The sequence below is a fragment of the Budorcas taxicolor genome, chromosome 2 (assembly GCF_023091745.1).
Source record: "Budorcas taxicolor isolate Tak-1 chromosome 2, Takin1.1, whole genome shotgun sequence".
Lineage (NCBI taxonomy): Eukaryota > Metazoa > Chordata > Mammalia > Artiodactyla > Bovidae > Budorcas > Budorcas taxicolor.
In genome coordinates this window covers 3909612-3937375 of record NC_068911.1, presented here as the reverse complement: position 1 = coordinate 3937375, position 27764 = coordinate 3909612, and the positions used below count along the sequence as shown (strand labels likewise).

General features: G+C 54.6%; 1 protein-coding gene across 2 annotated transcripts; it reads right to left on the bottom strand.

The window, feature by feature from the left end:
* Positions 1–627: 627 nt before the first annotated feature.
* On the bottom strand, positions 628–25917 carry WIPI2 (WD repeat domain, phosphoinositide interacting 2). Of its 2 annotated transcripts, none has more exons than XM_052656762.1 (12): positions 25675–25917; positions 19644–19726; positions 8870–9039; positions 7805–7901; positions 7305–7402; positions 6764–6856; positions 6243–6313; positions 4196–4303; positions 3348–3512; positions 2781–2888; positions 1868–2107; positions 628–1263 (listed from the first exon to the last, which is right to left on the bottom strand). In XM_052656762.1, the coding sequence occupies exons 1-12, from the start codon at positions 25746–25748 to the stop codon at positions 1188–1190; spliced, it is 1383 nt and encodes a 460-aa protein (XP_052512722.1). In that variant the 5' UTR covers positions 25749–25917; the 3' UTR covers positions 628–1187. The 2 variants fall into 2 exon arrangements, with proteins under 2 accessions (XP_052512722.1, XP_052512726.1); XM_052656766.1 differs by having other exon boundaries at positions 1977–2107; positions 25675–25913.
* Between the last annotated feature and the right edge of the window lie 1847 nt (positions 25918–27764).

The following is a 27764-nucleotide window of genomic DNA, read 5'->3' as shown; positions in this document are numbered from 1 at the left end:
GGCGGACGCCACACCGCTGCTCTCCCACTTGCGTCCTTAACTGTTGCTGTCCGAAGAAGCCAGAACCGTCTTTGGCGCCGTCAGTTCCACTTAAAAGTCCCTTAAAACTTGAACGGCTACGCGTCTCGGTTTGGAATGCAGAGTTCGAGGTATACGAGGTTGTCTGGGTTCTGTAAAAATGAGAGGGGAAGCCAGGCAAACACTGGAGTTTGTGACCAGAGTCTCTCGTCACTCGTGCCGAGTCGTTTTGGAAGATGCAACAGGGATGCACAGATCACGCTGTGAGTGGGGCGCCAAGATAAGAGCACAACTTGGGTGCCCATCCCGGCTGATTTCTGAGCTTCATGGGCAAAAGAACACCTGCAAACGTCCCTCAGACAAACCAACACCCCACACATACAGCTGTTCGACAGGAAAGTCACAGCTGAGACCAGACAGTCGGAGTACCCGACATTCCCCGGCTACGGCGCTCCTGGGTGTCTGTCTTTCAAGCCCACGGGGCTGTCGGAAAGAAAGGTTTTCAGTTTCAGGAAGAACCTCTTTCTCTGAATACCCACCCAGAAAGCAAGACCAGAAACAGGAGTCTACCGCAGAAGAAATCCCAGAAGAATCCAATTTGGAAAGAATTTAATTAACAAAATAAAATGGGGGGGAGGGGTGAAATGGTCCCGGAGGGGCTCCAGGGAGAGAGGACCCCCCAAGGCCACCCGGCCTGCCCAAGCAGGACCAGATGCGCGCTCGCCGCCGCCGCCTTCCCGGCCTGTGCCTCTCTGCACAGACTGAATACCCCAGACGCCTGCGGGCTGTTATGAGCAGGCTCCAGAGCTCCTGGCTGGCTTGGCACATTAATACATGCAAAGCAAAGGTGTTTTGAGAGCTTCACCAAACAGTTGATTTTGGCAAAAAAAGAGAAAACCAACGAAAAGCTAAAAATTCATAAGCAGGATTAAAAGCCACTGAAGTGAAAACAATGTATTTCTCAACAGTATGGAATGAGACTACAGCTACAATCTTTTTTTTTTTCTTTTTGATTTAGAAGTCTCTGCCATCCTCTCCCCAGCTCGGGTCAAAGTTCATAGCAGCATGACTGCGAAGTCCTCTGTCAGCCAGTGTTCCCTGCCTCGGGGCCCGAGGAGGTCACAGGTCGCGGTCAGTCCGTCCGCAGAATCATGGGAGGGTGCTCGCTGTCATCCTCCAGCCGCAGGGCGCTGGCCTCGTCCTCCAGCCCTGAGCCACCCGTGGCGCCCAGCTCGTCCGTGTAGGCTGCGGAGAGAGCAGCGCCTCAGGCAGGCCGAGCCCCAGCGGGCAGTCCCCTCAGGGAGGCCGACCCCGAAGTGGGACCTGGGCCAGCAGGGAGCTCACGGCTCACAGGACGTGGAATTCTCACCTCTGCCCTGACCAGCGAGCTCTCTACAGCCCTGAACCACTCAGACAGCTGACTTTCCAAGACCCATGAAGGTAAGGAAGGAAGGAGCTGGGCACTAATGGGGACCCAGTGGAGAGGCTGCAAACGGCCCTCCGGAGTCAGGGGTGGGGGTGTGCCCAGACCCGTGGCAAGGATGCTCAGAGCCTCCTCGAAGCACACGCTGCCTTCACCTTGGAGTGAAACAGTGAGCAAGAGTGCGGCAGAGCCTGCGAGCGCACACCGCCCAGGGCGGCCTGGGGGAGCTGGCCCCCTCCTGCCTGGGCCTGCTTGCTGACCCAGGCCACAGGAGGGAGGGTCAAGACCAAGCATTTTGGGCAGAACCTGAGCTGAGTGGAGGCAGGTGGTGGACAGTCCACAGGCACCTAGAGCCACAGGGCTATTTCTGTTTCAAAAATGAAGAAAATGGACTCAGCCTCAGGAGGCCTTGAAAGCCATGCTTACCACAGCGGGCCGAGAGCTGCAGGCCCCGCCCCGGAGGGCACGAGGCAGGCGGGTGGCTCTGCGAGAGAGAGAGCCGCGTGCTCCGCCCCAGGCTCGGCCCGGCCCTTACCCAGCGCCGTTGGGGACGAAGGCACGTGCGGACCCTTGGGCACGGCCGCGCCGTACGCCTGCGTCACCAAGGGGCAGTCGTGGGACGTGGAGTCCAGGATCTCGTTGGTTGTCTCCATGCTGCCGTCCAACCTGGAAAAGGAGGAAAGGCACCAGCAGGGACAGTCAGGGCCACGCGCGCGGCACGCTGCGCTGGCCCGCGGGTGTCTCCCCCGGGAGTGGTCACCGGGACTTCCACGCGCCCCGTCTGATGAAGAGAGCTGGACCCAGAGAAGCAACCGCACCGCGCTTTCTAAGACCGAAGACCAAGACCAGAGGACGCTGCCAAATAACGCAATCACCCCCACGTTCGCCCTGATTGTAGGAGTATTACGGTACCACTGTTTAAAGACGGAAAGCCCAACGGCATTACCTCCCAGTTAACTAACGTTTACTCCTTCTCTTCAAAGACAACAGCAGCATCTCAGTGGGCCCCTGGGCCCCGGAGAACCTGCCCTGCATCACAGATAGTGCCCTGGGGTCGCCCCTTTGGCGCACGGCGCTGAGCTGAGCTGCGTCCTCAGCGGTCCTGCCCCGAGACACCCCCCCCCACCAACCCACAGTAAGAGTGCGCCCCGGCCGCTCTAGTCTCTGCCCAGGTGCTGAGCCGGGCACGGGCAGAGGCGTGGAGGGCGGGTTTGCACCCACATGATGGGTGGTCGTGCGGAGCCCTGAGTCTCTGGGTCCCTGGCTTTGGGCACACAAGCAAGTCCCCCCCCCGCCCACAGGGGCCCCTGCCCGCCCGGCGGAGGCGCAGCCGACTCACTGGTGCTGCTTCATGAGGGTGCACTCGCCCCCTTCCTGGGGGTCCAGGTTGTACATGTACAGGTACCCGTCCGAGGCGCCCACCAGCAGCCGAGGGATCTTCTGGATTCTAGTGAGGATAAACAGCAACCAAATTCTAGAATCAAAACTTGAACAAAGCTCTCATTAAACTAACAGCCTGGCCTTCAGCCGGGCCAGGGAAGAGCACCGTGCCTCAAATGAGTGAGCATAGCTTCGTGCACACACTGTCCGCACATGAGGATAAAGGGGCTCGGAGCATGTGCAGCTGCTGGCGCTGGAGGCCCCGGGGCCACGCACTGGCCCTCTCACGCGGTGCTGAACTAATCATGCTTTCTAGGTGTTCCCAACACTGGGAAGAGGAAGCGTGTAGGATCAGACGCTGCGGGGCGGGCATCCGGGTTCCCTATCAGCGTCCACCTATGGCCCCCTCCACATCCACGTGACTGGTCTAAACCAGAGGGCCAGGTGTACAGGTCATCCCCAGTGGCCTGGGACCCCGCTCCCAGCTGGACGCACGGGACAGAGGCAGCTCCCCGCCCCGACTCACGTGGCCAGCGCGCAGATGTTCTTGTGGCCACAGAAAGGCAGGCGCACCGTGGCGAAGGCCCTGCCCTGGTTGAACATCTCCGTCACTTGGGAGGGCAAGTAGCTGGTGGACGCCATGAGCACCTTCCCAAAGTAGCCGGTCCAGGTAGTGGGCTCCTCCTGAGGCCTGGGAGGAGGACACACCGTCAGACACACGCGGGCCCTTGGCTGAGAAAGACCACGCGCCCCTCATGCGGAGCGAGGCTCAGCCCAGAGACGCGAGAGAAGTCTCCCAGGCTCACGGGGAACCTGGGGACGTCACAGAGCGTGTCCTCAGAGGGTCAGCAGAGGGGCCAGGGAATGACCGGCTCCTGCTCTGTAGCTGAGGATGTGAGGCCCATGTCCAGGAACCTTGCATCTTTCTATAGGGAAGTTTCCAAACGTTGGAGCACAGCCCCAACGATGCGCTCCCGCAGCCCGTTCAGACGTGCCTCAGAGTAAGACACAGCACAGATAACAGTGCTGATCCTAGCGGAAGGCTCACCACAGAACCTGAGACAAGGCAACAGAACCACCGGGGATGACCTGTACACCATGCATACCGCTGCAGTCACGCACTTTTTAAATCAACTGCTGCACAAATGGAAAATGCCTCTGAGCGAGAGGGAGGCAAGTGCCCCCTCCCAGGCCGGTCCCCAGAGACGCACCACGGGAGGAAGCGCTGGGGGGACCACCCTCTGCCGCCCCATCCAGCAGGACCCCTCGAACCCCACTCGTCCTGCTGCTGAGCCCCCACGAGCCCTCCAGACACACTTCCGCGCATTGGCGGACAGAGGGCCCCGTATCCCTCTCAACGTCTCTGCGACTCACTTTTCCTTCACAGTCTCGAGTTTGAAGATGTGCACAGTCTCAGTGTTGCTGGAGGCGGACAGGAACATGCCGTCCATGCTGAAGGCCAGGGAGCAGATGCTCACACACCTGGGGCGAGAGGGATGGGGCCGGTCACGCTGCCGCCCAGACACAGAGGGCAGATGGCAACCAGCACCGCCGCCCCCTCCGGAAGGGAAGTCACAGTGAAGGAAGGTCCCCATGACAGGTGCATGAGGGTCTTCTTATTCCTTTCCGGTCACCTTCTCAAAATACGTGAGCAAAGAGAGCGTCTGAAAGCTGACGCCCTGACCGAGCCATCCTTTAACAAGCCTCTCGTGACCACATAACGAAAGGAATCGAGGCTTCACTAACTCGTTTTTAGCAGAATCAGGCTGGACTTACAGCACTAAGCTTAGTTAAAGAAACCTACTCATTGAGATTATAGAAACTCTTAACATGGAAAACCATGAACTGGCAACCTCGATAACGTTTAAGAATAAACTTCTGACATCCTAAAACTCTAGTTTTCCCTTTAAACGTCACTGTAAAAACCACAAAGCCGGCGCTTCCTCGCAACCCTGCAGCCACAAGGTGGACTGGGTCCTGTCCCCAGGGAGGGGCTTTGTTCCAGCTGTGTTTCTGGAGCTCACGGCGCACGGGCCCCCACCCAGAGGAGCCTGGAGGGAGGGGGGGTGAGCAGCAAAGGGAAGGCGCTGCAGACGCTGGGGGAGAGGCAGGAGGGGGCACTCGACCGACTGGAGGGCGCAGGAGCCTGCAGGTCACGCCAGGGCCTGTGTGGAGACAGGTTTCTCTGAGGAGCTGGGAGAGATGGCGAAGGGAAACACGCCACAGCAGGAAAGCAAGGACGCGGGGAGCCTGAACACCACGGAGTCCTGTGGGTGGAGCAAATCCTGGGACGGGGGAGGCCCCGAGAGGCTCCCCGCAGGGCTGCCCCCATCTGTCTCACCCCCCTGCCCCGGAAGAACAGCCAGTGGGGTCAAGTCTGAGGGACGGAGCCCGGTGAACATGAGCTGAGGCCAGGGCGAGCGCGAGGCCAGGTGGAGATGCCTGGGGTTGGGGAGGCCGGTGTGGGGGGCGCGCGGGGACGGGTGAGGCTGGCTTGGGGGGGAATGGCAAGGCAGGCGGGGGGGCAAGTGCCCCCAGGTTCAGGCGCCAGGAGGAGGGCGGGGATGTTCCTGGGACACACTGTGTGCAGCATGGTGGGTGTTGGGGCCATGCTCTGGCCGCTGGGTGGAGCACCCAGCAGGCAGGAGAAATGTGGAAAACCTTGGCAGGTGGCCTGGGGACACGGAGGCGTCCCGGGACACAGATAGACACCGTGGCTGAGGACGGAGGGGTGGGCTGCCCAGAGTGGGGCCTGGGGCCAGGGCCTCAGTGCAGAAATGCAGACACAGGAGCAGGAGCAGCAAAAGGAGAAAGACCCAAAAAGATGAGCGTGAGGAGAAGCGAAGGAAAACAGGAAGGAAAGAGACAGGAAGCAGGGGACCGGGAGGGGCGGCAGCCCAAGATCGCCCGTGGGAGGCCCTGGCTCCGGGTCCCACGGGTCAGGCCCCACCAGGCAGGGACGCGGACATAGCGCCACAGGGCGGCTGTGCTCTGCGGTCTCTTCAGAGAAACACTGTGCAGGCCAAAGCCATCTGCCAGTCGGAGCGGGGCTGGGGGAGCTGCTCACGGGTTTTCAGAGCCTAGGAGAAGGGGAGGAGCCGCTGCCCAGGTCAGGAGCCCCCAGGGCCCATTCACCCCGGGCGCGGCTGGGCAAGCTCCTCCTTCCACAGCCTGGGCTATCAGGCCACACAGCTCGGCGCTCAGCGCAACCACAAACAACAAAATCCAGTTTGCCTCTATAACAATGCCCCTTGACCTCCCACAAAACCCCAAGCCCCTCCTGCCCCACCGGCTGGGCTGAGATTGCTGGCTGCTGGATGGGGGTCCCAGGGCTCAAGTGCCCACTGCTGGTCACAGAGGATGTTCAACTGAGCTGCGAGCGGACGCCCCAGATTCCCTCCTGGGGACCTGCACACTTTACCTCTTCACTCCTCTCCGGAACTCGAAGAGTTTCTGTCCTTCTGGAATGGAAAACACCCTAATCACGGTCCCCTGCAGCAGGAAGAAGAGGCAAGAAAAAGGAACTGAGCTGAGTGGAATCAGACTCGGGTCTCTCGCTCATCGGACTTTGGCAGATGGGCGCCGACAGCTGTCCCAGCCGCACGGCCCCGAGTCCCGCACCCCGGCCCTCGCCAGGCACCATCAGAACACACCCTGCTCCACTGTGTGCACGGTGAAGCGCCGTCACTGCTCATCCTAACGCTGAGGGCCGTGCAGTCACAGCTGCGATACTCCCCGACAGGGCGGCTAAACGCACCCCGGCCCAGCACGCCTCAGCCACCGCGCTCGCTCGGCTCAGGCGCGCGTGGCTGCGGGCGGCCCTCCAGGCTGTCACATGGGCCAGGCTGTGACCAGTGGGGACAGACACCGCTCTGGGGACTGGGCTGTGTGAGCAAGGTGGATGAGTGGGTGGGACTCTGGGTTTCCATGTGGCCACCTTACCTTCTCGGAAGCAGTGGCGAGCTTGGTTCCGCTGGCGTCGAAGGCCAGGGCGGCTAACGGGCTGTCGTGAGCCGGGATCATGTTCGCAGCTCTCTGGAGGGGAGGGGAAAGGGACCCTGTGACCACTGTGACTGCGAGGCTACCGTCGATGCCCATGAAGTCACCCACCGAGAAGGCCTATGGCTGTTATGGAAACCCCTGCATGGCTGACACAGACGCCAAGTCCACCCGATTAACCACAGGTTGGGGAGGGGGCAAGGAAATGCCACTCAGAGCCTTAAAAGAAAAAGCGAAGCAACGTCCCCATGGAGGCTCTCGATCTTCTTCCACTCCCTCCCGCACACACACTGCAGGGTGCTCAGTACGGAGGGAGGGCGGGGACAGGAGCAGGCTGGAGGCAGAACGACCCAACCCACTCGGCCACCAGGAGGCCGTGGTGGGAATCGGGAATCGAGCCGCTGAGCCAGGGGAGGGGGAGGCTGGAGCAGCTGGCCCCCACCTGAGGAAGGAGGGGCGCCACACCTCTCCCCCAGAGCCTCACCAGGTTGATGGTGTCAAAGACCTGCACCTCTCCGATGGTGGCGCTGCCCGGATACGCCAGGTAACAGTTGTCATTGTTGATGGACAGTGCACACAGGCCTGCGAGAAACACACGGGGACAAGGCGGGTCAGGTCGGGGCCCCTGGCGCCACCAGCAGCCGGCACGCGTGCAGCAAGATGGGGAGGCCACGAGCTCTGACACGAGGTGGTAGCATCGCTGGGCCTTTTAAGGTCCACGCCCCCCACACGCCCCGCAGGTGACAGCAGGCCTGTCACATGCAGTGTGCGTGCTCAAACGCACTGAGGCCGTGGTTGGAACTGATCAGAAACCTCAAGGCTGCAGGCTGACCCAGCCCACGACTGTGTGGTCATGAGACCAACATCAGATGGGCGGTAGCTGACTCTGAGAGCAACACTGTCTAAACCTGTGGAACCTGAGAGGAGAGAAAACTCTCTCACGGACACGACCTCTGAACAGCAGCGCTGCCCTGCCCCGCTCACCGGTGGGGTTCGGGGGCGTCTCCCGGATGGTGTGCAGCACCTTCATGTCCCGGATATTGTGAATGTAGAGAGACTCCTCCAGGCACACGATCAGCCTCTGCGAGAGACGTGGACACAGAAGCAGGATGTGAGAGAGCGCCAGACTCCGAGCCTCAGTTAGGGCCTCCTGCCGGACACCATGCTCCTTCCAGAATTCTGCGGGCGCATGGTGCTCCAGGCCCCGCCCACCACCCATCACCGCGCCCCTCACCCATCACCGCGCCCCTCACCCATCACCGCGCCCCTTACTCCCCTGGAGCTGAGCCCCCGCCTACAACTCCGTCCTCCGGTTGGATGAGGACCTTTAACTGTGCGGTGTCATTTAGCATGACAGAAAGTGGTCCCTCACTAAGAAAACTGGGGTTTGATTTTGTTTCGCTCTCAGCCCTCCCGCCACGAAAACCATGTCGAGGCTGGGGTCACTCTGGTGAAGGCCCGCTGCTTTCAGAATCCGACGCTGACTGAGGCTGCGACTAAACCGTAGCCACGTGGCCATTGCGGGTACTACCTCAAGTCCTGGCCACCAGGCCCATGCTCCAGGCCAGACATTCTTGTGGGTTTTGGGGCAGACACAAAAAGGTAGTATATCTTTCATCTTTAGTTAAAAGTTAAATTAACAGTTAAAAAAGGGATAAAGAATTCCTTGGCAGTCCTGTGGTAGGACTCTCTGCTTTCACTGCTAAGGCCTGGGTTCAATCACTGGTCAGGGAACTAAGATCTCATAAGCCACAAGCATGGAAAGAAAAAAAAGATGCTCAGGTTTTTTAAAAAGGTAACTCTTATAAAAGAAGGCTCATGTCTTGAGGGATGGGTAAAGCTAACGGCACTCGCCACGGCATCTTCAGGAACGGGGCAGTCTGAGCAAAAACGAGAGAGCAGAACCGAGCCCGGGCGGGCTGTGAGGGCAGCAGGGGGCCGGGGTCTGCCGGAGGCCCGGCAGCCGCTCCGAGGTCGCTGGAACGGCCTCGCAGCCCAGAGCCCCCGGGAAACCCGGGGCCCTGGGGCGGTGAGGGGAGCGCCGCCCACCTGCCTGTTGAGCTTCACCGCCAGGATGGTGTTGGAGTAGCTGTAGTTGCAGATCTCGGTCCCTTTCTTAAAGTGGCAAACCTTCAGCTTCCTGGGAGCTTTGAGGCTGACGATGGCCACCAAGCTGCTGGAGAACAATCTCTCCACGATGCACACATCTTCAGTGTCAGCTGAAAGGAGGGAGAAAACAAACCCACGTGGGTGTGTATCCCTGTCAACCAGTGCCAGGGGTCCCCGCACACAAACACGTGTCTGAGGGCAGGCTCCCTGCGGGGAGAGCTCGGGGAAGGGTGAGGGGCAGACCACCAGGCCAAGTTCACGTTTACAAGGCCCAGGCGAGCTGCCCACAGGCTGCCCCGCACCCTGAAAGGAGGGCCTGCTCCTCAGAGACCACCAGCTCTCGGCCACGGGCAGGCCACGCATTCCACACCGGCCGTACCTGACACACGACGGGCCCCCAAGTGCTCCCGTGTGACTCTGCGTCTGGGGCTCGCAGCCACCCGACTGGGAGCAGGGGCTTACGGACCCCAGCGCGGCCTGCCCTCCGCCTCTTGGGTCCCTGCGCCCCACTTGCATGGGGATACCCCCGCTCAGAAGACTCTGCTTAGAAACCGCACGCACAGCGGCCTGCCCAGAAAACAGGGCACAGTGGCCTCCCCACAGCTGTCACCTCAAACCGACTCCCAGGGCTGCCCCACCCCCAGCTCCCTCGCTCCCCACCTGGGTTTACTTGTGGTCACCGGGGTCAGTTCAGGGGAGGGGCAAAGAGCATTCTGGAAGGCAGGACTCTGGATGATTCCCACGGGCAGCTGTCTGGACCTGAGCTGCAGCTGAGCCGGGGTTAAGTACGGACCCGTTCATTGTCCTAACAATGGTCTGAGGCCACACTCTACTCTGTGAGGTGCTGAGCTCAGAGGTCAGAGAACTAGATGGCTCACAACCCGGGGACCTGCAGGGCCTGACCCCGCTGTGACCAGGCGTGCCCACACACAAGACCGAGGGCTCCTTCAACAAGCCCTGTCACCAAACTCCACGCTTTAACTTAAAAACACGTGTAAGTCAGTTTAGAAACCAAACGGCCAAAGTGAGCGAGCAAGCTCCAAAGGTCTCCGTATTAAGCAGAAACTCTCTCCAGGAAAATGCGGTGGCCGGCGCCATCTCCATGTGGGTTTGAACTCTTACGTGCTCCGCACGGGGCCCATCCAGGGGGAGTCAGCCCAAGGCGACGTGACAGACGTTTGTGGGAATAAAACAGGGTTTGCTCTTACGTGGAATGGGACAGGCAGTGAAGTCAAGCTCCTGGAGGAAAGGCAAAACCAAGCCACAGCAGGAAGCCCAGAGCACGGCCTGCCTCCTGGGGGTGGGGTGAGGGAGCTTTCTGGGGTGATGGTGAACCCTGATGAGAGGCCAGGCCACACGGAGGTACATGCTCTAGTCAGACTCGGGATGCTTCCTCCAGATGTGACTGTAAATCCGACTGCGCACAGGAACTGTGTGCAGATGGCTGTCTGCAAGGCGCTTTGAAATGCAGACACACAAGACGGGCAGGCAAGTCCAATGCTCACAACAGACTCCAGATCCTCAGGACGTGGGTATCGCCTATAAAACACTTCCAACTTTTCTCTGTGTGTGAAAACCTCCATTAACAAAACGGTGAGAAGAGGAAAGGGATGAATCGTTCCTTCGCTTAAACCAAGGGCAGAGAAAGGAAAGAAACATCAGCTTTAGGTGTCTGCCTGGCTTCCCACCCCACTCTAAGTTTGAAAAATTTTGAAACTTTCATGAGAAAAAGCATAAGAAACTTCTTTCTAGCATTTTAACAACAGGGGAAGTGTGGCATGGAGGCAGCCGAGCTGCTTTTAGCTGCAAACGTTCCTGAGAGTGAAAACTGTGACAAGCCTCTGAACACCCAGCACCTAGACTCACAGACGTCATCCTTCTGCCGTTTGGCCTCAACCATCCTTTTCTTTGCCGACTTTTCAACGAGAGACTCATCATCTTGACGTTCCCACTAAATAAGTGAAGACACAGGAAAAATGTCTTTTCCAGCTCATGAAAAAAGTGGAAAATTTCTTATATCAAAAGCAGCTGAGAGTGGATCAGGTATTTAACGTAAAACCCAAAGCCAAAGAACCAAAGGAAGACACGAGAGAGTGCTTACGCATCCAGAACAGGGAGGATTCCGGAAGCCTCAAGAGAAGGGCTGGACACAAAAACATCAAGGAGGGCAAAGAGATGACGAGCGAGGGGAAGAAGCAAACGGCCCAGAAGAAGTATTTGCAGCCTCCACCAGATGGCTCCTGTGCCTCCAAACAGGAAGAGAAAGAGCAGGAACAAAGCAACTAAGAAAGAAACGTGCGAAGGACAATGACTTCCGGATAAAGTTTCATTTCAGTTATGATTGAAGAAACGCAAAAAGACAGAGGAATATTAAAAACACTCAAGCTTATAAATACACATCCACACCGTAACCTGCACACAAACATTCACAGCAGCCAAACAGGAAACACCGCCAAAATGCAGGCACAGCCATCATTCGTCCATCGACAAAACAGCACATCCCCACCCCGTGATGTCACTGGGTGAGAAGAAGAAAGGAAGTGCTCATCCACGCTCCAGCACAGCGGAGCCACGAAACCGCCCCCCGCGAAGGAAGCCAGGCCCACGCGGCCCCGTTTATCTGGGACTTCCAGAGCCGCAGACCCACAGCGGCAGAAGGGAGATTAGCGGCTGCCCAGGGCTGAGGGGTGGGGGAGTGGGGGCAGTCACCCTGGGGCTAATGGGCTCGGGGGTTCTCTGGAGTGATAAAAATGTTTTAAAATTAGATTAAGGTAGGTTGCACAACCCAGTAAATATACTGGAACCTGCTGAATTGTACACTTTAAACAGGTGGTTTTTTATTGGCATCCAAATTACATCTCAAAAAGCTATTAGAAAAACCCACAGGCAGACCACCGCATCCACGTGAATTCCGACCAGTATGCTGAGATCTGACGCAGCGAGGACAGGGTGGTGGGCAAGAGTGACGGACAGGCAGACGGGGCGGCAGCCCGGTGTCGGGGGGGCGGAGGGCCCTCACCGTGACGCTCTCCAGCCACGGCCCTGGACCGGGAGCACGCACAGGCTTCCACAGGCTCTCAGACTGCCAAAATCACACACTAAGCATTGGGTTTTTCTCTGGGAAGTACCCGCAACTTCCATCAGACTTCCAAAGGAGCCAGAAAAATCAGAGAATGGCCGAGGCTGCCTGCAAAGGGCAGAGGAAGTGCCAACCACTGAAAGGGCCACGTGCTTTCGTCTCCGCTTCATCAAAAACCAACCAAGAGGACCCCACCCCTTCAGCCCTAGGACGCAATTTGCCTGGACCTTTCAGGAACACAACTTCACAAAGTGATGCACCTTTACACACTGCCAAGCTCACACCCTGCCTGTGGTTCACACGCTGCTGGTGGTTCACAAACTGCCCGCGGTTCACACACTGCCCGTGGTTTACTGCTTGTGGTTCACACACTGCCCGTGGTTCACTGTTCATGGCTCACACCCTGCCTGTGGTTCACATGCCGCTGGTGGTTCACAAACTGCCCGCGGTTCACACACTGCCCGTGGTTTACTGCTCGTGGTTCACACCCTGCCCGTGGTTCACACGCCGCTGGTGGTTCACACATCGCTCATGGTTCACACACGGCCCGTGGTTCACATACTGCCTGTGGCTCAAACTGCCCATGGTTCACACACTGCCCGTGGTTCACTGCTCATGGCTCACACCCTGCCCGCGGTTCACACGCTGCTGGTGGTTCACAAACTGCCCGCGGTTCACACACTGCCCGTGGTTTACTACTCGTGGTTCACACCCTGCCCATGGCTCACACCCTGTCCACGGTTCACCACTCGCGGTTCACACACTGCCCGCGCACGGTTCACACACTGCCCGCGCGCGGTTCACACCCTGCCCGCGGTTCACCCACTGCTTGTGGCTCACACCCTGCTTGTGGCTCACACCCTGCTTGTGGCTCACACCCTGCTTGTGGCTCACACACTGCCCGCGGTTCACATGCTGCTGGTGGTTCACACATTGCCAGGTTCACCGCTTGTAGTTCACACACTGCCCGTGGTTCACACGCCCCTGGTGGTTCACACACCGCTCATGGCTCACATGCTGCCTGTGGTTCACACCCTGCTCGTGGCTCACACCCTGCCCACAGTTCACTGCTCGCGTTTCACACACTGCCCGTGGTTCACATGCTGCTGGTGGTTCACACGCCGCTTGTGGCTCACACGCCACTCGTGGCTCACACACTGCCAGGTTCACTGCTCGTGGTTCACAAACTGCCCGTGGTTCACACACTGCCCGTGGTTTACTGCTCGTGGTTCACACACTGCCCGTGGTTCACTGCTCATGGCTCACACCCTGCCCGCGGTTCACACGCTGCTGGTGGTTCACAAACTGCCTGCAGTTCACACACTGCTCATGGTTCACACCCTGCCCATGGCTCACACCCTGCCCACGGTTCACCGCTCATGGCTCACACCCTGCCTGTGGTTCACACGCCGCTGGTGGTTCACACGTCGCTCATGGTTCACACACTGCCTGTGGTTCACATACTGCCTGTGGCTCACAAACTGCCCACGGTTCACACACTGCCCGTGGTTCACTGCTCATGGCTCACACCCTGCCCGCGGTTCATACGCTGCTGGTGGTTCACAAACTGCCCGCGGTTCACACGCTGCCCGTGGTTTACTACTCGTGGTTCACACCCTGCCTGTGGCTCACACCCTGTCCACGGTTCACCACTCGTGGTTCACAGCCTGCCCGCGGTTCACCCACTGCTTGTGGTTCACACCCTGCTTGTGGCTCACACACTGTCTGCGGTTCACATGCTGCTGGTGGTTCATACATTGCCAGGTTCACCGCTTGTAGTTCACACACTGCCCATGGTTCACACGCCCCTGGTGGTTCACACGCCCCTGGTGGTTCACACGCCGCTCATGGCTCACACGCTGCCTGTGGTTCACACCCTGCTCGTGGCTCACATCCTGCCCACAGTTCACTGCTCGCGGTTCACACACTGCCCGTGGTTCACATGCTGCTGGTGGTTCACACGCTGCCCGTGGTTCACACACTGCCCGTGGTTCACATGCCGCTTGTGGCTCACACGCCACTCGTGGCTCACACACTGCCAGGTTCACTGCTCGTGGTTCACACGCTGCTCGTGGTTCACACGCCGCTCGTGGCTCACACACTGCTGGTGGCTCAGGTTTACTTATCTTTCTGCTGTGCTATCTCCAGCTCCAACATTTCTGTTATCACCTCACTCCCGAGAGAACTTTTGAAAACAAGCAGCCACGGTGTCCACAGACCCCGAGTGATCACGTCCCACTACATGAAGGTGTGCACGGCTCAGCCCCACGGGCACGGCCGACAGTGCCGGGAACCAGGCTGTCGCCCGGGGAGTAGAGCGGTGTGGGTGCGCCCAGAGGCCTTGCTCTCATGGCCCATCCTGGTGGCCTCAGGCAGTCTGCTGAACTTTCTTCCTAGAGATGCCCATCCAAATGGAAGAAAATACTTCCTTTAAGAAAGAATGCTGTCCTCCTGGCACACTGCAGAGCTGGTGGTGATAAAACTCTCCACAGGGCGAAGAGAGGCGGAGCCAAGCCATGAACCGGCACAGCGCCATCCCCGCCGGGCGTGTCTGGGACGCGGGGTGCTCGGAGGACACGCGCATGTGCAGCCCATCCGACCCTCCGCCATAAGACACAGGCAGAGAGGGTCCTGGGCTGCCCTGCTCAAAGACCCATCACAGCACACCTCACTGAGGGGACTATTCCAGCCAGCGCCCAGTCTGCCGACTCTGGACTGAGACGGACAGCCTGCTTGTGTTTCGTTTCCGAACCGAAGGCCTCGCGAGGCCTGAGGTTGTTAGCTCAGAAACATAAAATGCAAAGATGACACAGGACGCAGAATCTGAAAAGGCCAACTTTTCCTGCCAAACTTCTGTGGCATGTCACAAACAATAAATCTGCAACCTTTATTTATATTGTCTACCAGGGTACGGTTTCACTGCAGCAGTGTTTCAGGGAAGAGAGACCACATATTTGCACATCATACACCTTCAGGAAAATAGAAAAGGACACAAGAGGGAAAGAGAGAGCGATAAAACAGACGGCACACACAGTGGGCGAGGCGTAAACATGGGAGGCCCTGCAACTTCAGGTCTGAAAGAGCACTACAGAGTTAAAAGCAGAAGCCTTCCAGTGCTGCTGGGCAAAGGTCTTGTTTTTCTCGTTGTTGTTGTTAAATGAACAACAGAACAAGTAGTGGTTAATCTTGCTTTTCCGAAGACCAGCTCTGGCTCATTCTTTCTGTGGCAGCAGCGGTTACTGACAGAGAGGATCTGAAGTTACGACGGTCGGTCAAGAGTTTCACGGCCAACTGAGCCAGGCTGAGTTTGCAGCAGTGAGTTCTACTCTGCTCAGATTCTATGTGTAGAAAAATGCCAGAAAACCATCTCGGTGCAGCAGCTGATCTGTTTTCTAAGAGACATTCTTTTTATCTACTTAATAAAAGAATATGAAAGAGGAAAGGTGGGTAACAGTCTAGGAGCAAAAGAATCCCACAGCTTCAGTGCATTAACCCTCAGAGAGCTCTCTGTGCGTTCCCTCACCTATTTCAAGGCCAAAGTTCACTAAGAACAAAGAGATCTCTGCACCACCTTACCACGCTGGGCAGGGCACACCCACTCTCCCAATGACGCTATCAAGACGTCACCTTTGGGGGACTTTTCTGGTGGCCCAGTGGTTAAGGCTCCACGCTCCCAAAGCAGGGGGCCCAGGTGTGATCCCTGGGCAGCAAACGAGATCCCACAGGCTGCGACTAAGAGATCCCATGCCACAGCTAAGGCCTAGAGCAGCCAAAAAAAAAAAAAGCATCACATTTTATTCCATCAAAAACCTTTGAAAAATAAGGTGCCAAAAACCACTTAATAAACTTCAAGGAAACACATTAGTCACTGAACAGATTCAATCTGAGGAAGTGCCAAGACCCTTTCTAAGCACAACGGGTGGGGGTGGGGTGGGGAATCCTGTACATTTCAAACCGGATGACTAATCACTGCAGCCACGATTTAACAGCTCAACTCGGGCACTGGTGGGGACACAGATTTACTAAATGCTTCAGTCATCCGAAAAGCCTAGTGGAATCCTTTCTCCTGTGAAGAAACTCCCTACAGGAAACAAGCGTGTGTCGGGCAAGTGAAGGCGGCCAGTGTGGAGATGAGCAAGCGCTCGGGCTCGGACACACTTCATCACCCTGACCGCACCCGCCAGCTCCGCACCGGGAGAAAGGCTTTTGTAGGAGTCAGGTCGTGGCAGGAGCCGTGAGCCAGGGACCCGCACTCGAAGAACCCCGCTTCCACCTGTGTCCTCATGAAGGGCCCAGATCCCAGCCTCCAGGGGCTGCAACAAGCCGGGGGCCTCCTGGGGGTTCAGACACCTTCCACTGCTGGAGGTGAGGGGTGCCCGAGGTGGAACCGAGAGGGGAGGCCAGGGCCTGGAGGGAGCCTGGTGAGCCTCGGACCCCGGTGGGGCACGAGAACTCTGCGCTGCAAGCACCGGGCCCGCGGAAACAACTTCTACGGGCCTCACCTTGTGCTAATGGAGGTGCAGGGGGTGGGATTTACGTGTGTGTTTGCTCCACACTGTGCCCCCGGCCTGACATCTGACACAAGAACACCTGCTCGTTCCTGGTCTGCCTCCATTTAAACAGAAGGGTCACGAGAGCAGGACCTCTGTCACGGCTGCGTCTCCACGGCCGGAGCAGGGCTGGCACACAGCAGGTCCTCAGTGAACGAAATCAAAAGTGGACACGGGATGTCTCTTCACAACCACTCACTGAAACTCCCCCTTCGTAAGGGACACTAATGGGTAAAGGAGGATTCCAAAAGGGAATACCAAACCGTGGTGGAAGCAAAGTTGCTAGCGGTGGAACATTCCAGAAGCAGATACTGGCATCGTTAATAAGGAGAAAACCCAATTTCCCCAACTGCATGCCCACGTGGATAATTAAAATGATAAACAGCAAATCTCTTTGAATTCATACCCCAGAGTGACGGATTATGAGCATACTGGCCTCCTCAGTTCTCTGTAAAGAGAATTCTTAAATAGGTCAGGCCACAGGCAGGCTTCAGAGTTATCATCATGTATAGAGAAACTATCTACAAACCACGTACATGAGAAAGGACTAACATCAAGGATGTATAAAGAACTCTCGAAACTCAGCATTAATACGTGGGCCAGTCCTTTTCCGGTAAGTGGCCTGAGGTGACTCCTAAAAATGGTGCGCTATTCACTTGACCCAGAAAACCCCACAAAATCATGCAAATCAAGAGGTTCAAATCTTCGTGTACACTGCCCAGGCCATAAAGGGTATGCACATCCAAAAAGCCACCAAGTATCTGAAGGATGTCGCGTTAAAGCAGCAGCGTGTGCCGTTCCGCCGTTACAACGGTGGAGTTGGCAGGTGTGCACAGGCCAAACAGCGGGGCTGGACTCAGGGTTGGGGGCCCAAAAGGAGTGCTGAGTTTTTACTACACATGCTCAAAAATGCAGAGAGCAGTGCTGAACGTAAGGGCTTAGATGTAGATTCTGTGGTCATTGAGCACATCCAGGTGAACAAAGCCCCCAGATGCGGCGCAGGACTCGCGGAGCGCACGGTCGGATCCGCCCCCACGTGAGCTCTCCCTGCCGCACTGAGACGATCCTCACTGGAAAAGAACAGATCGTTCCTAAACCAGGAGAGGAGGCTGCGCAGAAGAAAAAGATGCCCCAGAGGAAACGGAAGAAACAAAAACTTATGGCCTGGGAATAAGTGCTGCAAAAAATAAATGCAAATGAGAGTAAAATTGTTGGTTGTCTTAAAAAAAAAAAAAAAGTGGGCCCAAACAAGTAGGCACATGGAAAGATATTCAACGCCATCAGTCATCACAGAGATATGACGTAACTCACGGTGAGGTAACACTGCACAGATGCCCCAGAATGGCTAAAATGAAACACACTGGTCACACCAAAGGCTGGGGAGGATTCTGAGGGACTGGCTCGCTCACGCATGACTGGCAGGAATGTAAACTGGTACAGCCTCCCTGGAAAACAGCTCAGCACTTAAAAACAAAAACACCCCACACCAACATACCACCCGGCAGTCACACTTAAGACATCAATCCCAGAGCAGCGATGCCACATCCACACGTGACCCCAGACACGCATGTTCCCGGCAGCTCTAACAGCCCAGGCCTGGAACCAGCCCACATGTGCTCTGCCAGGCAATTCGTTTTGGTGAACCATGGTGTTCCACGTTGCAATTCTCCTTTGCCCGCTAATGTCTCTTACGAAGGGGGAGTTTCAGGTGATGGTGAAGCTGCTGGGCCCTGTCTGCACACAGAATTTCAGCCACAGAAAAGGTGGGGCTACCGACACCGAGCAGCTTGGGTGAACTTCCAGGGAAAGATGCTGAGCGACAACAGCCAGTTCTCGAAAGGCTTGGTGTTGTTTAGTCACTAAGTTATGTCCGCCCCTTTTCTGACCCCGTGGACCGTCAGGGCTCCGTGGGACTTCCCAGGCAAGAACAGCGGAGGGTGTTGCCGTTTCCTCCTCCAGGGGATCTTTCCAACCCAGGGATTGAACCCGCATCTCCTGCGTCTCCTGTGTTGGCAGGCAGGTTCCTCACTGCTGAGCCACCAGAGAAACCCCTCAAAAAGCTACATCCTTCCATTTATGTAACATTTGCGAAATGACAGTCACTCTGGAACCAGAGGACAGATTCCTGGCTGCCTGGGATTTGTGACTAGGGCGCAGGGTAGACAGGTGTGGTTACAAAAGGGCAATGGAAGGACTCTGCACTGTTAGAACTGCCCGGTAGCTTCACTGTGGGGGATGTGGGTGTTCAGGCCGGGTGGAACCACACACACACACACACACCCCCCCCCCCCCCGGATTGCATCCTGTCGCCTTCCAGATGGGGATGCTATACTGCACTTTTGCAGGATGTCACCACTGGGGGAAACTGGGAAAAGGGGAGAAGGTCCTGGAGTGTTTCTCACAACTACACGTAAACCTACGATTCTACTGACGAAAAAGTTACGCATGTGAGTCAAGCCTTTTCATCCCATTCTCTCTGGGGCAGGGGCTGTACCTACTACTATTGATTCGCCAAGTACTCTCTCGCTCCTTCATTCTTTTACACACACACAGAAACGGAGGTCCGTGAAGCGTCTGTGTAAAGTCCCAGCAGGCGATGAGACAGGCAGCAGAGTTCTCCGTCCTCCCGCAGCCCCACAGGCCTCTGACACACAGCTATGAAGATACCGGAAGATGCCAACCGGCAAAAAATAAACCATTCCAAGGGGGCTGTAAAATTTTCAAATTCTGGAAGTCTTCTATGAGAGATACCGAAATGGTTTTACTGGCATTTAAAAGGGGGAGCATTACAGAGTAGTATAGCATGATATCATGTATTGAAAACGAGGACCCATAAAACAAGTACTTCAAGTCTTTCTACATGTACATTTATAAGCGTGCAAATGCACACTCTGATTTGATCTGGGAGAGCAAACAGCGACTGTTCACAGCCACAGCTGCCCCCTGGCAGTAAGGCCAAGGGGAAGGCAGATCCGTGGTCAAGGGGCACCTGGATTTTAACCGTCACGTTTCAATTAAGAATACAACCTAATTCAAGTATAACTTGTCTACTTTAAGAAAGGGGAAAAATAAAGCAAACACTTACTGCATTCATAGATCTGCTCCAGTTTATCCACAGAAGAAAGGGAGAAAAATTTATACCCGGACTTACTACCAACGGCTAGAGACCTGCAAAAGAGCCAAATTCAGAAATAAGAGCCGAGACGCGTAGGCAGGGATAACGCACAGACGAGCTCCACGCTACCAGACTGTCTCCATCATCTCTGCCCTAGACTAGCGCACAGGTTCGTGCAGCTGGCACCAGGTGAGTGGCGGCAGAGGAGGGAAGAGGTGGGGCAAGGAAGACGCCGGATCTCACGGCCAGCAAAGACAGACAGTGAAACTTTGAAGATAAGTTTGACATAAGAATAAAAGTACTCGACCCTAAACCAACAATCCCCTCCAAAGACAGTGCGGTTTCTCAGCTGACCCGACGCACACGCGTGGTTGTATGGGAGAGCCCAAAGGTGGAGAGAACATTGCAGATTTTAAACGAAGGCATTTACACCCTTGGTGAATGACGGTGTCTCTCGGCACTGCAATAAGGTTGTAACAGGCGCAGCTCAGTCACGTGATGCTAAGCCTAAGCAGCGGGATGGAAATAAATCAGACCAAAGAGCTCACTCACAGTCTGCAATGGGAAGACCACATCGCAGGGCTGGTCCAGAAGGACAACCTTGTGTGTGAGAACCCACATTCACCACCCAGCACCACTGCGTGCTAAGAGGCTTGGCAGGACTTCCGAGCTCTCTCTCCAGATCCCCAGCGTGGCAGGGCTGCAACACTAGATGAGGTTCCCTCGCAGAAGCTACTGCTGTCTGACCACGGCGGAAGAAATGAGCTGCAAGCACAGGTTTCAGAAACAGAGAGGACGGGAGCACAGAGCAGGAAGTGGCGGGACGCGCGAACTCAGAGCTGGGACCTTTCTGGAACTTAATGCCTGGGAGAACAAGGCAACAAGAGGAAGCCAAAGGTAAACCAGAAGCCGAGAAATAACAAGACTGACAGCTCATTCGATGAGTGCGTGTACGCCAAGATAAAAACCAGGGCTATTTTCATGACCATTTCGTCTATGAGAAACGCGAGATGTCCAACCTCTTTCACGCTTAGGCAGAAGAAACACAAAGAACAGACTTGCTATGAACGCTGTCGAACTTTCAAACTGTAATTGGTTCACCCCAGAGATCTAAACAGAATAAGTCTCTACCAACTCCAACAACTGTTCTCTGCAAAAACACCGCACTATATTGAATTAACTAGTAATTAGACATTGTTACCTATACATATTTTGAAAAACAATAAAGGAGCCAATAAAAACACAAGAATATTCAGGAAAGCTAAAAATAAAATCTCAACAATTCGTAACTTCTGGAAAATTGATGTCCAGGAAAATGTTTTCCAGACAACTTAGGGTTACTATTTTAAGCATCCAAGCCTTTTTCCCCAGCATTTCTGATTCTCTTAAAAAGTCATTCTTATACAGGTTTCTGTGTGGGATGGCAAACCCTCAACACCCGACTGGGCTCACATCGCTGAACAGCTGTGCTGTCAGAGTGAAGTGACTCCCAGACCTCAATGGGAGCTGAGGGCTCAGGCGGCAACGGCCGTGCCGGGTTAAACGCTACCGCTCACCTTCTGTTGTACTGGCGGCTGCCACTGCTCTCCAAGCATCCTACCAGCGTTAACAGGCCCTCCTTCAAATTCCTTGTTGACATGGAAAGCAAGTCACCAAGCCTAATAGTTTTATACGTAAAATAAGCCCGGGGGCTTCTTCTATGGGCAAAGTTAACCAAACAGAATTAGCGAATGAGAACCTGGATTTTTATATACCCAGGGCCTTGCCTGTGCTCCGAACAGGCTGAATTTGTTAAAACTGATCAAACACTAGCTCTCTGACATTCTCCCAGATGCTCAGAAACGGATTTAGGATACTAAACACCTTCGCTAGTTTTCACTGCATGGCTTCCCTCTTGTGAATCCCAATCAGTGGGAAATGTAAACAAAAATACACCACCTGTTTTTGATAGGTGCGTGTGGTACAGTGTGAGCATACACTTTACCAATAAAGGCAGACACCTTTAAAGGATGGCATGGAATATAAACAGGTGTGATATTTACATCTCGGATACCAGCAGTCAGGTTCATGCAGCCGACTTTGTGGAGATTCTGCTCTTAACACCACCTCAAGACTTGCCTGACCCTGCAAAGGCAGCTTGGGACAGGTGTGGTAACAGACAAGCACCAAAGTTCCCTGAGAACTAATCTCATTCCCACTAAGTGTTGCTGCGGTAAAGTTTTTTTGTTTTGTTTTTTAAGGTAATACAATGAGATCTTTTACTGATAAAGGGAAAACCAGCAACAACAGTAAAAAGGATATATTTACTTAATGCCCCATTTCACTACCATACCCCTGCCTTCAAGTATGCCTGGTGTCAACATCTGGAGACTCTGCAGTACCCTCTGGAGATAAGGCCCAGTGCTTCACCTTCAGGGGCAGGAGACAGCCACTGCTTCTGAGACACACTTTGGGCCAGCCCTCTGGATCTTCGCCACACACAGCTTTCCTCCACCGCAGAGGTTCCTAGACCGCCCGTCCTGAGCATTTGGGGGTTCTGCGGGTTCAAGCGGGCTAGTTCTCTGCCTTTCCCACCAGCGATGGAGGAGCCACTTCCTTTATCCCTTGCTGGCTTCGAACATTTTGTTGCTGGTGCCTTTCTTTCTCATTCTCCTCATTCTCCGGGCTTAAGCCTCTTTCAGTATCTTTTTGATATTTTACTGGTTGCCGTTCTATCAGGGTTCCGAGCGGGGCCAAAATCAACACTCCTGTTCCATCCATCATGATCTCTACCTGCAGATCTCTCACCGAATTTAAATGTGAGTGCTCAGTATCTAAGGCAGGGATTGCCACTAAAAAATAAACATGCTTTAAAGAAAACATTTTAAAAACGTTTTAAAAGAAAAACATCATTCTTAATGTTCTTTTCTTTATTCCATTACCCATGATTAGCCAGCCCACGTTTTCCCTTTTCATTATCTCTCCAAAGAGCACACTCAACGATGGGCGAAGTGCAAACAGCCCATATCCACAAAAAAGAAGTGACCTGAAGTGCTGCTGAGAACTGGCACGCCCCAGGACCCACCTCAGCAAGCTCCTGTCTATCCCAGATCTCACCCGGACATCCCTAACGCCTTTCAAACTCAGTAATATTCAAAGCAGAGTTCACCTTCCCCCTGAACCTTCTATAACGTGCTGTCACTGTTCATCTCGGACCCAGGCTGGACACGTGGGAGGGACCTTCTCCCTTAGGTATGTTATGCACCTCCCATGGGTTACACCAAATCCCACTGGCTCCCCAGTAGCTCACCGCCGGCCACAGCTGCTGGACAATATCCTCCCCGGTAACTGCCCTGGTTCCTCAAAAACACTCTCCACACGCGGGCAGAACCACCAAGAACTTCAAGGCCAAAGGGTTCTTACTCCCACGCTCCTGGATCTCCTGATGAGGAAAAGGGGAGAAGTGGCCTTCCAGGATAGTTGATGTAACCTAGAAGAACCCTGGTTCAAAGGGAGCAATAGATTCAGACCAACGCCTCTACTGTCTCTGTGCCCGTTACTTAGACACGAACAGCATCAATGCTACAGACAGAAGATGCGGGAAGCCAAGTCTGTGTCCTAAATGGTTTCTAAATGATTCGGCCACTGCCCAGCAACCACTGAGCCTGCACAGGCCTCCCAGGGTCCCCTGCAAGTACTTAGTCCCTGATATTTCCATTGAAGAGCCAAGCAATACTCCGCACCTATTAGTTTCTTAATTTTAATGTCAAAAAAACCAAAAAGTCCTCCAAAACAAGCCTTCCAAAGGGTTACTTTCAGAAACCAGGATTGGAACCAACCAGACAAGAAGAGGGAGATGACAGGGACTGGCTTCTCTTGATTCCTTTCCCCTAGTTCTAGTTAAAAAAAAAGAAGAAGGTAAAATAAAATAAAACATCCAGATTTTTAGGATAAAAATCATAGGAAAAAAAAAAACACAATATTTGAAACTATATTACTACCACAGGACAGATATAGTTTCACATGAAAGGAATACTGCTGTTTAAGCATTACTGTATAACTCACAATATATTTCCTATTAAGTGAAGTGGTTCCAGATTTTCTCACTGAATACCATGAATGTGGATGCAACAGTCACATCCTTGCCTTCTAAAAAATTACCTTAATGTGAACACTGGGGATGGGGCAGGGAGGGAGAGGGGGTGCAGCCAAGCCTCTCCCCAGGAAGCTCTGTTCTCCTTTCAGGTGTACATTTACAACAAATTAGTCACTTTAATCAATAAATTTTTAGTATAATCCTAGCTTACTATTCCTTACAACTTCTGCTCATACTCTATCAAGGTCTCTTTGGCAAGTCAAAATTATGACGCAGAAATCTGGTCTTCAACTAGTAACTTTAGGACTCACAGAGGAGTGGGAAAACACACAATTTCTAAGCACAGAAAGATCTTATTTCAGGCCAGAGTGACATCCTTCTTCTATTATATAGGGAAATTGGTGTTTGAATGCCACTTGAAATGACAGCAAAAGAGAATGCTTTCTCATACCTGATTTCCTTTCAATATACATGGTGAGTGGTAATAAAAGAGAAAATGTTTGGGGAATTCTCTAATTTATACAAGACATAAAAAACCGTAACGCTACCATTCTTACTGGTCTCAAAATACTAAGGGCTTAAAAACGGAGTCATCGTTGGTTTGAACTGCCCTCTTCCCTACCCAGATTAGTATAATAGTTCTCAGTCACAACGCCCTGCAACAGGTGGTCCAGACTGCTCTCCTTGGAGTGGCTTTTGGTCACCACGCTAATCCTTCGCAGTTTTCATTTTAAAGATCGCTACAGTCTGCCTTCTACGCTCACCGTCCTCCAGACCCTACTCTGCAGGTAGAAACCACAGCAGGCCGGATTGGAAAGGAGGCTGCAAGAGAACTCAGGAAAGCTGCCCCCACGCCACTATTAATGGAGCCTAGACCCAGGCTCTGCTCAGAAGCTCCTGCACTTTGGTTTCCTCCTCTGAAGTTGGCACAGGTGATCTGCTCCCTTCCAAGCCTCATCGGAGTTCCACCGCGGGGGGCTCTGCACTATTTTCCCAACTCTGGAAGGTGCAACTGAGCACCCTCTGCGTGCCACTGACTTGGTGCCTTGCCATTCTGCAAATGACCTTTCTTTGGCCAATTCTATTGAGCCAGGAACAACTCAACCTACTACTTAGTATGAAGCCAAGGACCCACTCCTCCCCTCTTACATCACTTCCTCTTACTCACTTCTCAAGATGGCTCTCCTCCCTTCCAGCCCCACAACTCACTCTTCCTTCTCCAGAAACCTTCTCTAATAACTATCCTCACACGTTCCCCCAGGAGACAGCCAGCCTCTGAAGAATCGGCTTCAAACCTGTCGGAACCCAAGGGTTGGCATCAAGGGTTTCTCTTCCCGTACAAGGATGGCCCATTCCCTGAGGCACCAGGACTCCTCAGAGGTTTCTCTGTTACAACCCGCCCCTTGGCTCAGCTTCTCCCCGGGTCAGAGACCAGAATTACTGCTAAGTCTGTTTCTCGCTCGAGGAGGACATCAAGGTTTCCTGTCAAAAAGAACAGCAAGAGAGGAAGAAAAGGAAATCGAGGGGTTCCCTTAAGACGATGAGGAGATGAGGAGAGCCTGGAAGAGCGGAAAGAGTGAGGCAAGAAGGCTGACGAACAAGGGGGGTGGGGGGATGCGGGGTGCAAGGGAGAAATCCACCCCCACCCCCAGCACTCCAGAGATGGTTGGGACGACAGGTCAGGCCACAAAGTTCGGGCCCAACTTGGCGAAAAGTGAGATGGAAAAGACAAAGCCTTCTTGGAGATGGGGAAAAGAAAAGACCTCCCCTGGTCCATCCCTTTCCCCGCCCAGAGGTCGCAGCTCCCAGGGCAGAGCCTGGAGGGTTCCCCAAGGAAGGGGGGCCCGCCGGGGGTGGGGGCACGCCTCCGCCCTCCCCGGCTCCAGGCCCCCCGGTCCCCCGACCCCCGCCCTCGCCCGTTCTTACGTGACGTCCTGGTTGAAGTTGGCGAAGAGCAGCTGGCTAGCGCCGGCCTCGCCGCTCTGACTAGCCAGGTTCATGGTGGGCGCGCGGCCCGCGGGCCCGGCCGGGGGCTCGCGCGCGGGTGGGGCAGGTCGGGGTGAGCTCAGGGTCGGCGCCGGGCCCCGATCGCCGCCTCGCTCGCCGCCGCCGCTCGCCGCTTGAGCATTAACCGCCGCCTCATCCCGGCCCCCCTCTTGTTTATGCTCCGGAGCCGGGGCGCCTGGCACGCCTGCGCGGCCACGCCCCCCGGCCGCACGGCCTCTCAAGGCGCAGGCGTGCTGCGGAGGTCCCGCCCCTTCACTTCCCGTCCCGCCCCTTCACTTCCCGTCCGGGCCCAGGTTCCCGTCGAACACGCACAGGCGTGGGGACGCGCCGGGGGCTGGGCTTGAGGGCACGGCAAGGGCTGCGCATGCGCGTTGGAAAGAGTAGACGCCCCGTATCCTCCGCCCCCACCATTTTTTGTTAGTATTAGAAGGGGCCCGCCGCTGCTTGCCAGTCGTTGTGCCAAATGCATGCATCCTCTACTGGTGCTTTTAGTTTTGTAGAGCCTGTTGCGTTGTCGTTTTACAAATTTGAAAACTGAGGGTCGGAAATATTAACTTACCAAGTGTTAAATCTGAGAACGGTAACCCCCGCGTTTAGGAGCCTAGAGCAGATTCTACTTAACACGTCTTGATTCATTTAGTAATATTTAGGGAGCGCTTTCCATGTGAGCTAAATCAGTTCAGTTCAGTCGCTCAGTCGCGTCCGACTCTTTGTGACCCCATGAATCGCAGCACGCCAGGCCTCCCTGTCCATCACCAACTCCTGGAGTTCACTCAAACTGATGTCCTTTGAGTCGGTGATGCCATCCAGCCATCTCATCCTCTGTCGTCTTCTTCTCCTCCTGCCCCCAATCCCTCCCAGCATCAGAGTCTCTTCCAATGAGTCAACTCTTCGCATGAGGTGGCCAAAGTACTGGAGTTTCAGCTTCAGCATCATTCCTTCCAAAGAAATCCTAGGGCTGATCTCCTTCAGAATGGACTGGTTGGATCTCCTTGCAGTGCAAGGGACTCTCAAGAGTCTTCTCCAACACCACAGTTCAAAAGCATCAATTCTTCGGCGCTCAGCCTTCTTCACAGTCCAGGCCTCCTCTTTTCCCTCTTCGAAGGTACAGTGGGAGAGATTCTTAAAGACCTTTGCAAAGCTGGGATTCCATGAGATCACGTAAGGAGGTCCTTATTATTAACCTAGACTTAAGGGAGGGGACTGTGCAGCCCCGGAAGGCTTCTTGGAGATGAGACCTGAAGTTCGAGTAGCAGGTAACCAACCTAAGAAGTAGAAGTGTTCCGTATGGCAGAGGTCCACGGATGAGAGTGTGACCTCACCAAGGAACTCCATGCTGTGTGTCTGAGCTTGTCGTGGGACGGTGGACACGACACAAGATTTGGCTTGAGAAATAGGAAGTGGCCAAGTCAGACTGGGTGTTAAGATACATTCAGCAAGAGGATTTGCTTGGGGGTACAGTGGATGGGAGTCCACCTGCCAAGGTAGGGGACACAGGTTCGATCCCTGGTGCAAGAGGATTCCATATGGCTGGGAGCAGTTAAACCGGAATGCTGCAGCTTCTGAAGTTCATGCCCTACTGCCTGTGCGTCCCCAACAAGAGAAGCCACCTCAGTGAGAAGCCTGCACGCTGCAAGGAAGACTAGCCCTCACTTGCCGCAGGTAGAGAAAGCTGCTCAGGTACAGCAAGGAAGACCCAGTGCAGCCAATGATAATAATAGATAAACTAATTTTAAAAACTAAGAAGTTTTAGAAAGATACTTTAGGCAAGAGACTCATCTTTGTATCAAGAGCAATATGCCACTATTGAAAATACGGAATGGTGTGATCAAGTGTGTTAATTCTAGTCATGGAAACGAGTGCCTTGAAAATCACCGGGGTGAGTACATCAATTATATTTCAATTTTAAAAAATAGGGAAAAATTTAATCTAAAAAAGAAAGGAAGAAAGAAAATCACTGAGGAAAGAAAGGTCTTTTCTATAAAAGATGCAGACTCTGCCCCATCCCC

What these genes read in the sequence shown, in the direction of transcription:
- WIPI2 (XM_052656762.1), bottom strand. Translation starts at nt 25,748, where the DNA reads ATGAACCTGGCTAGTCAGAGCGGCGAGGCCGGCGCTAGCCAGCTGCTC. An exon ending in CGGTGAAGCTCAACAGGCAG is followed by an intron (nt 7,902 to 8,869) that starts GTGGGCGGCGCT and finishes CGTCTCTCGCAG; the next exon opens with AGGCTGATCGTGTGCCTGGA. An exon ending in GCAGCTCTCGGCCCGCTGTG is followed by an intron (nt 1,264 to 1,867) that starts GTAAGCATGGCT and finishes CTCTCTCCGCAG; the next exon opens with CCTACACGGACGAGCTGGGC.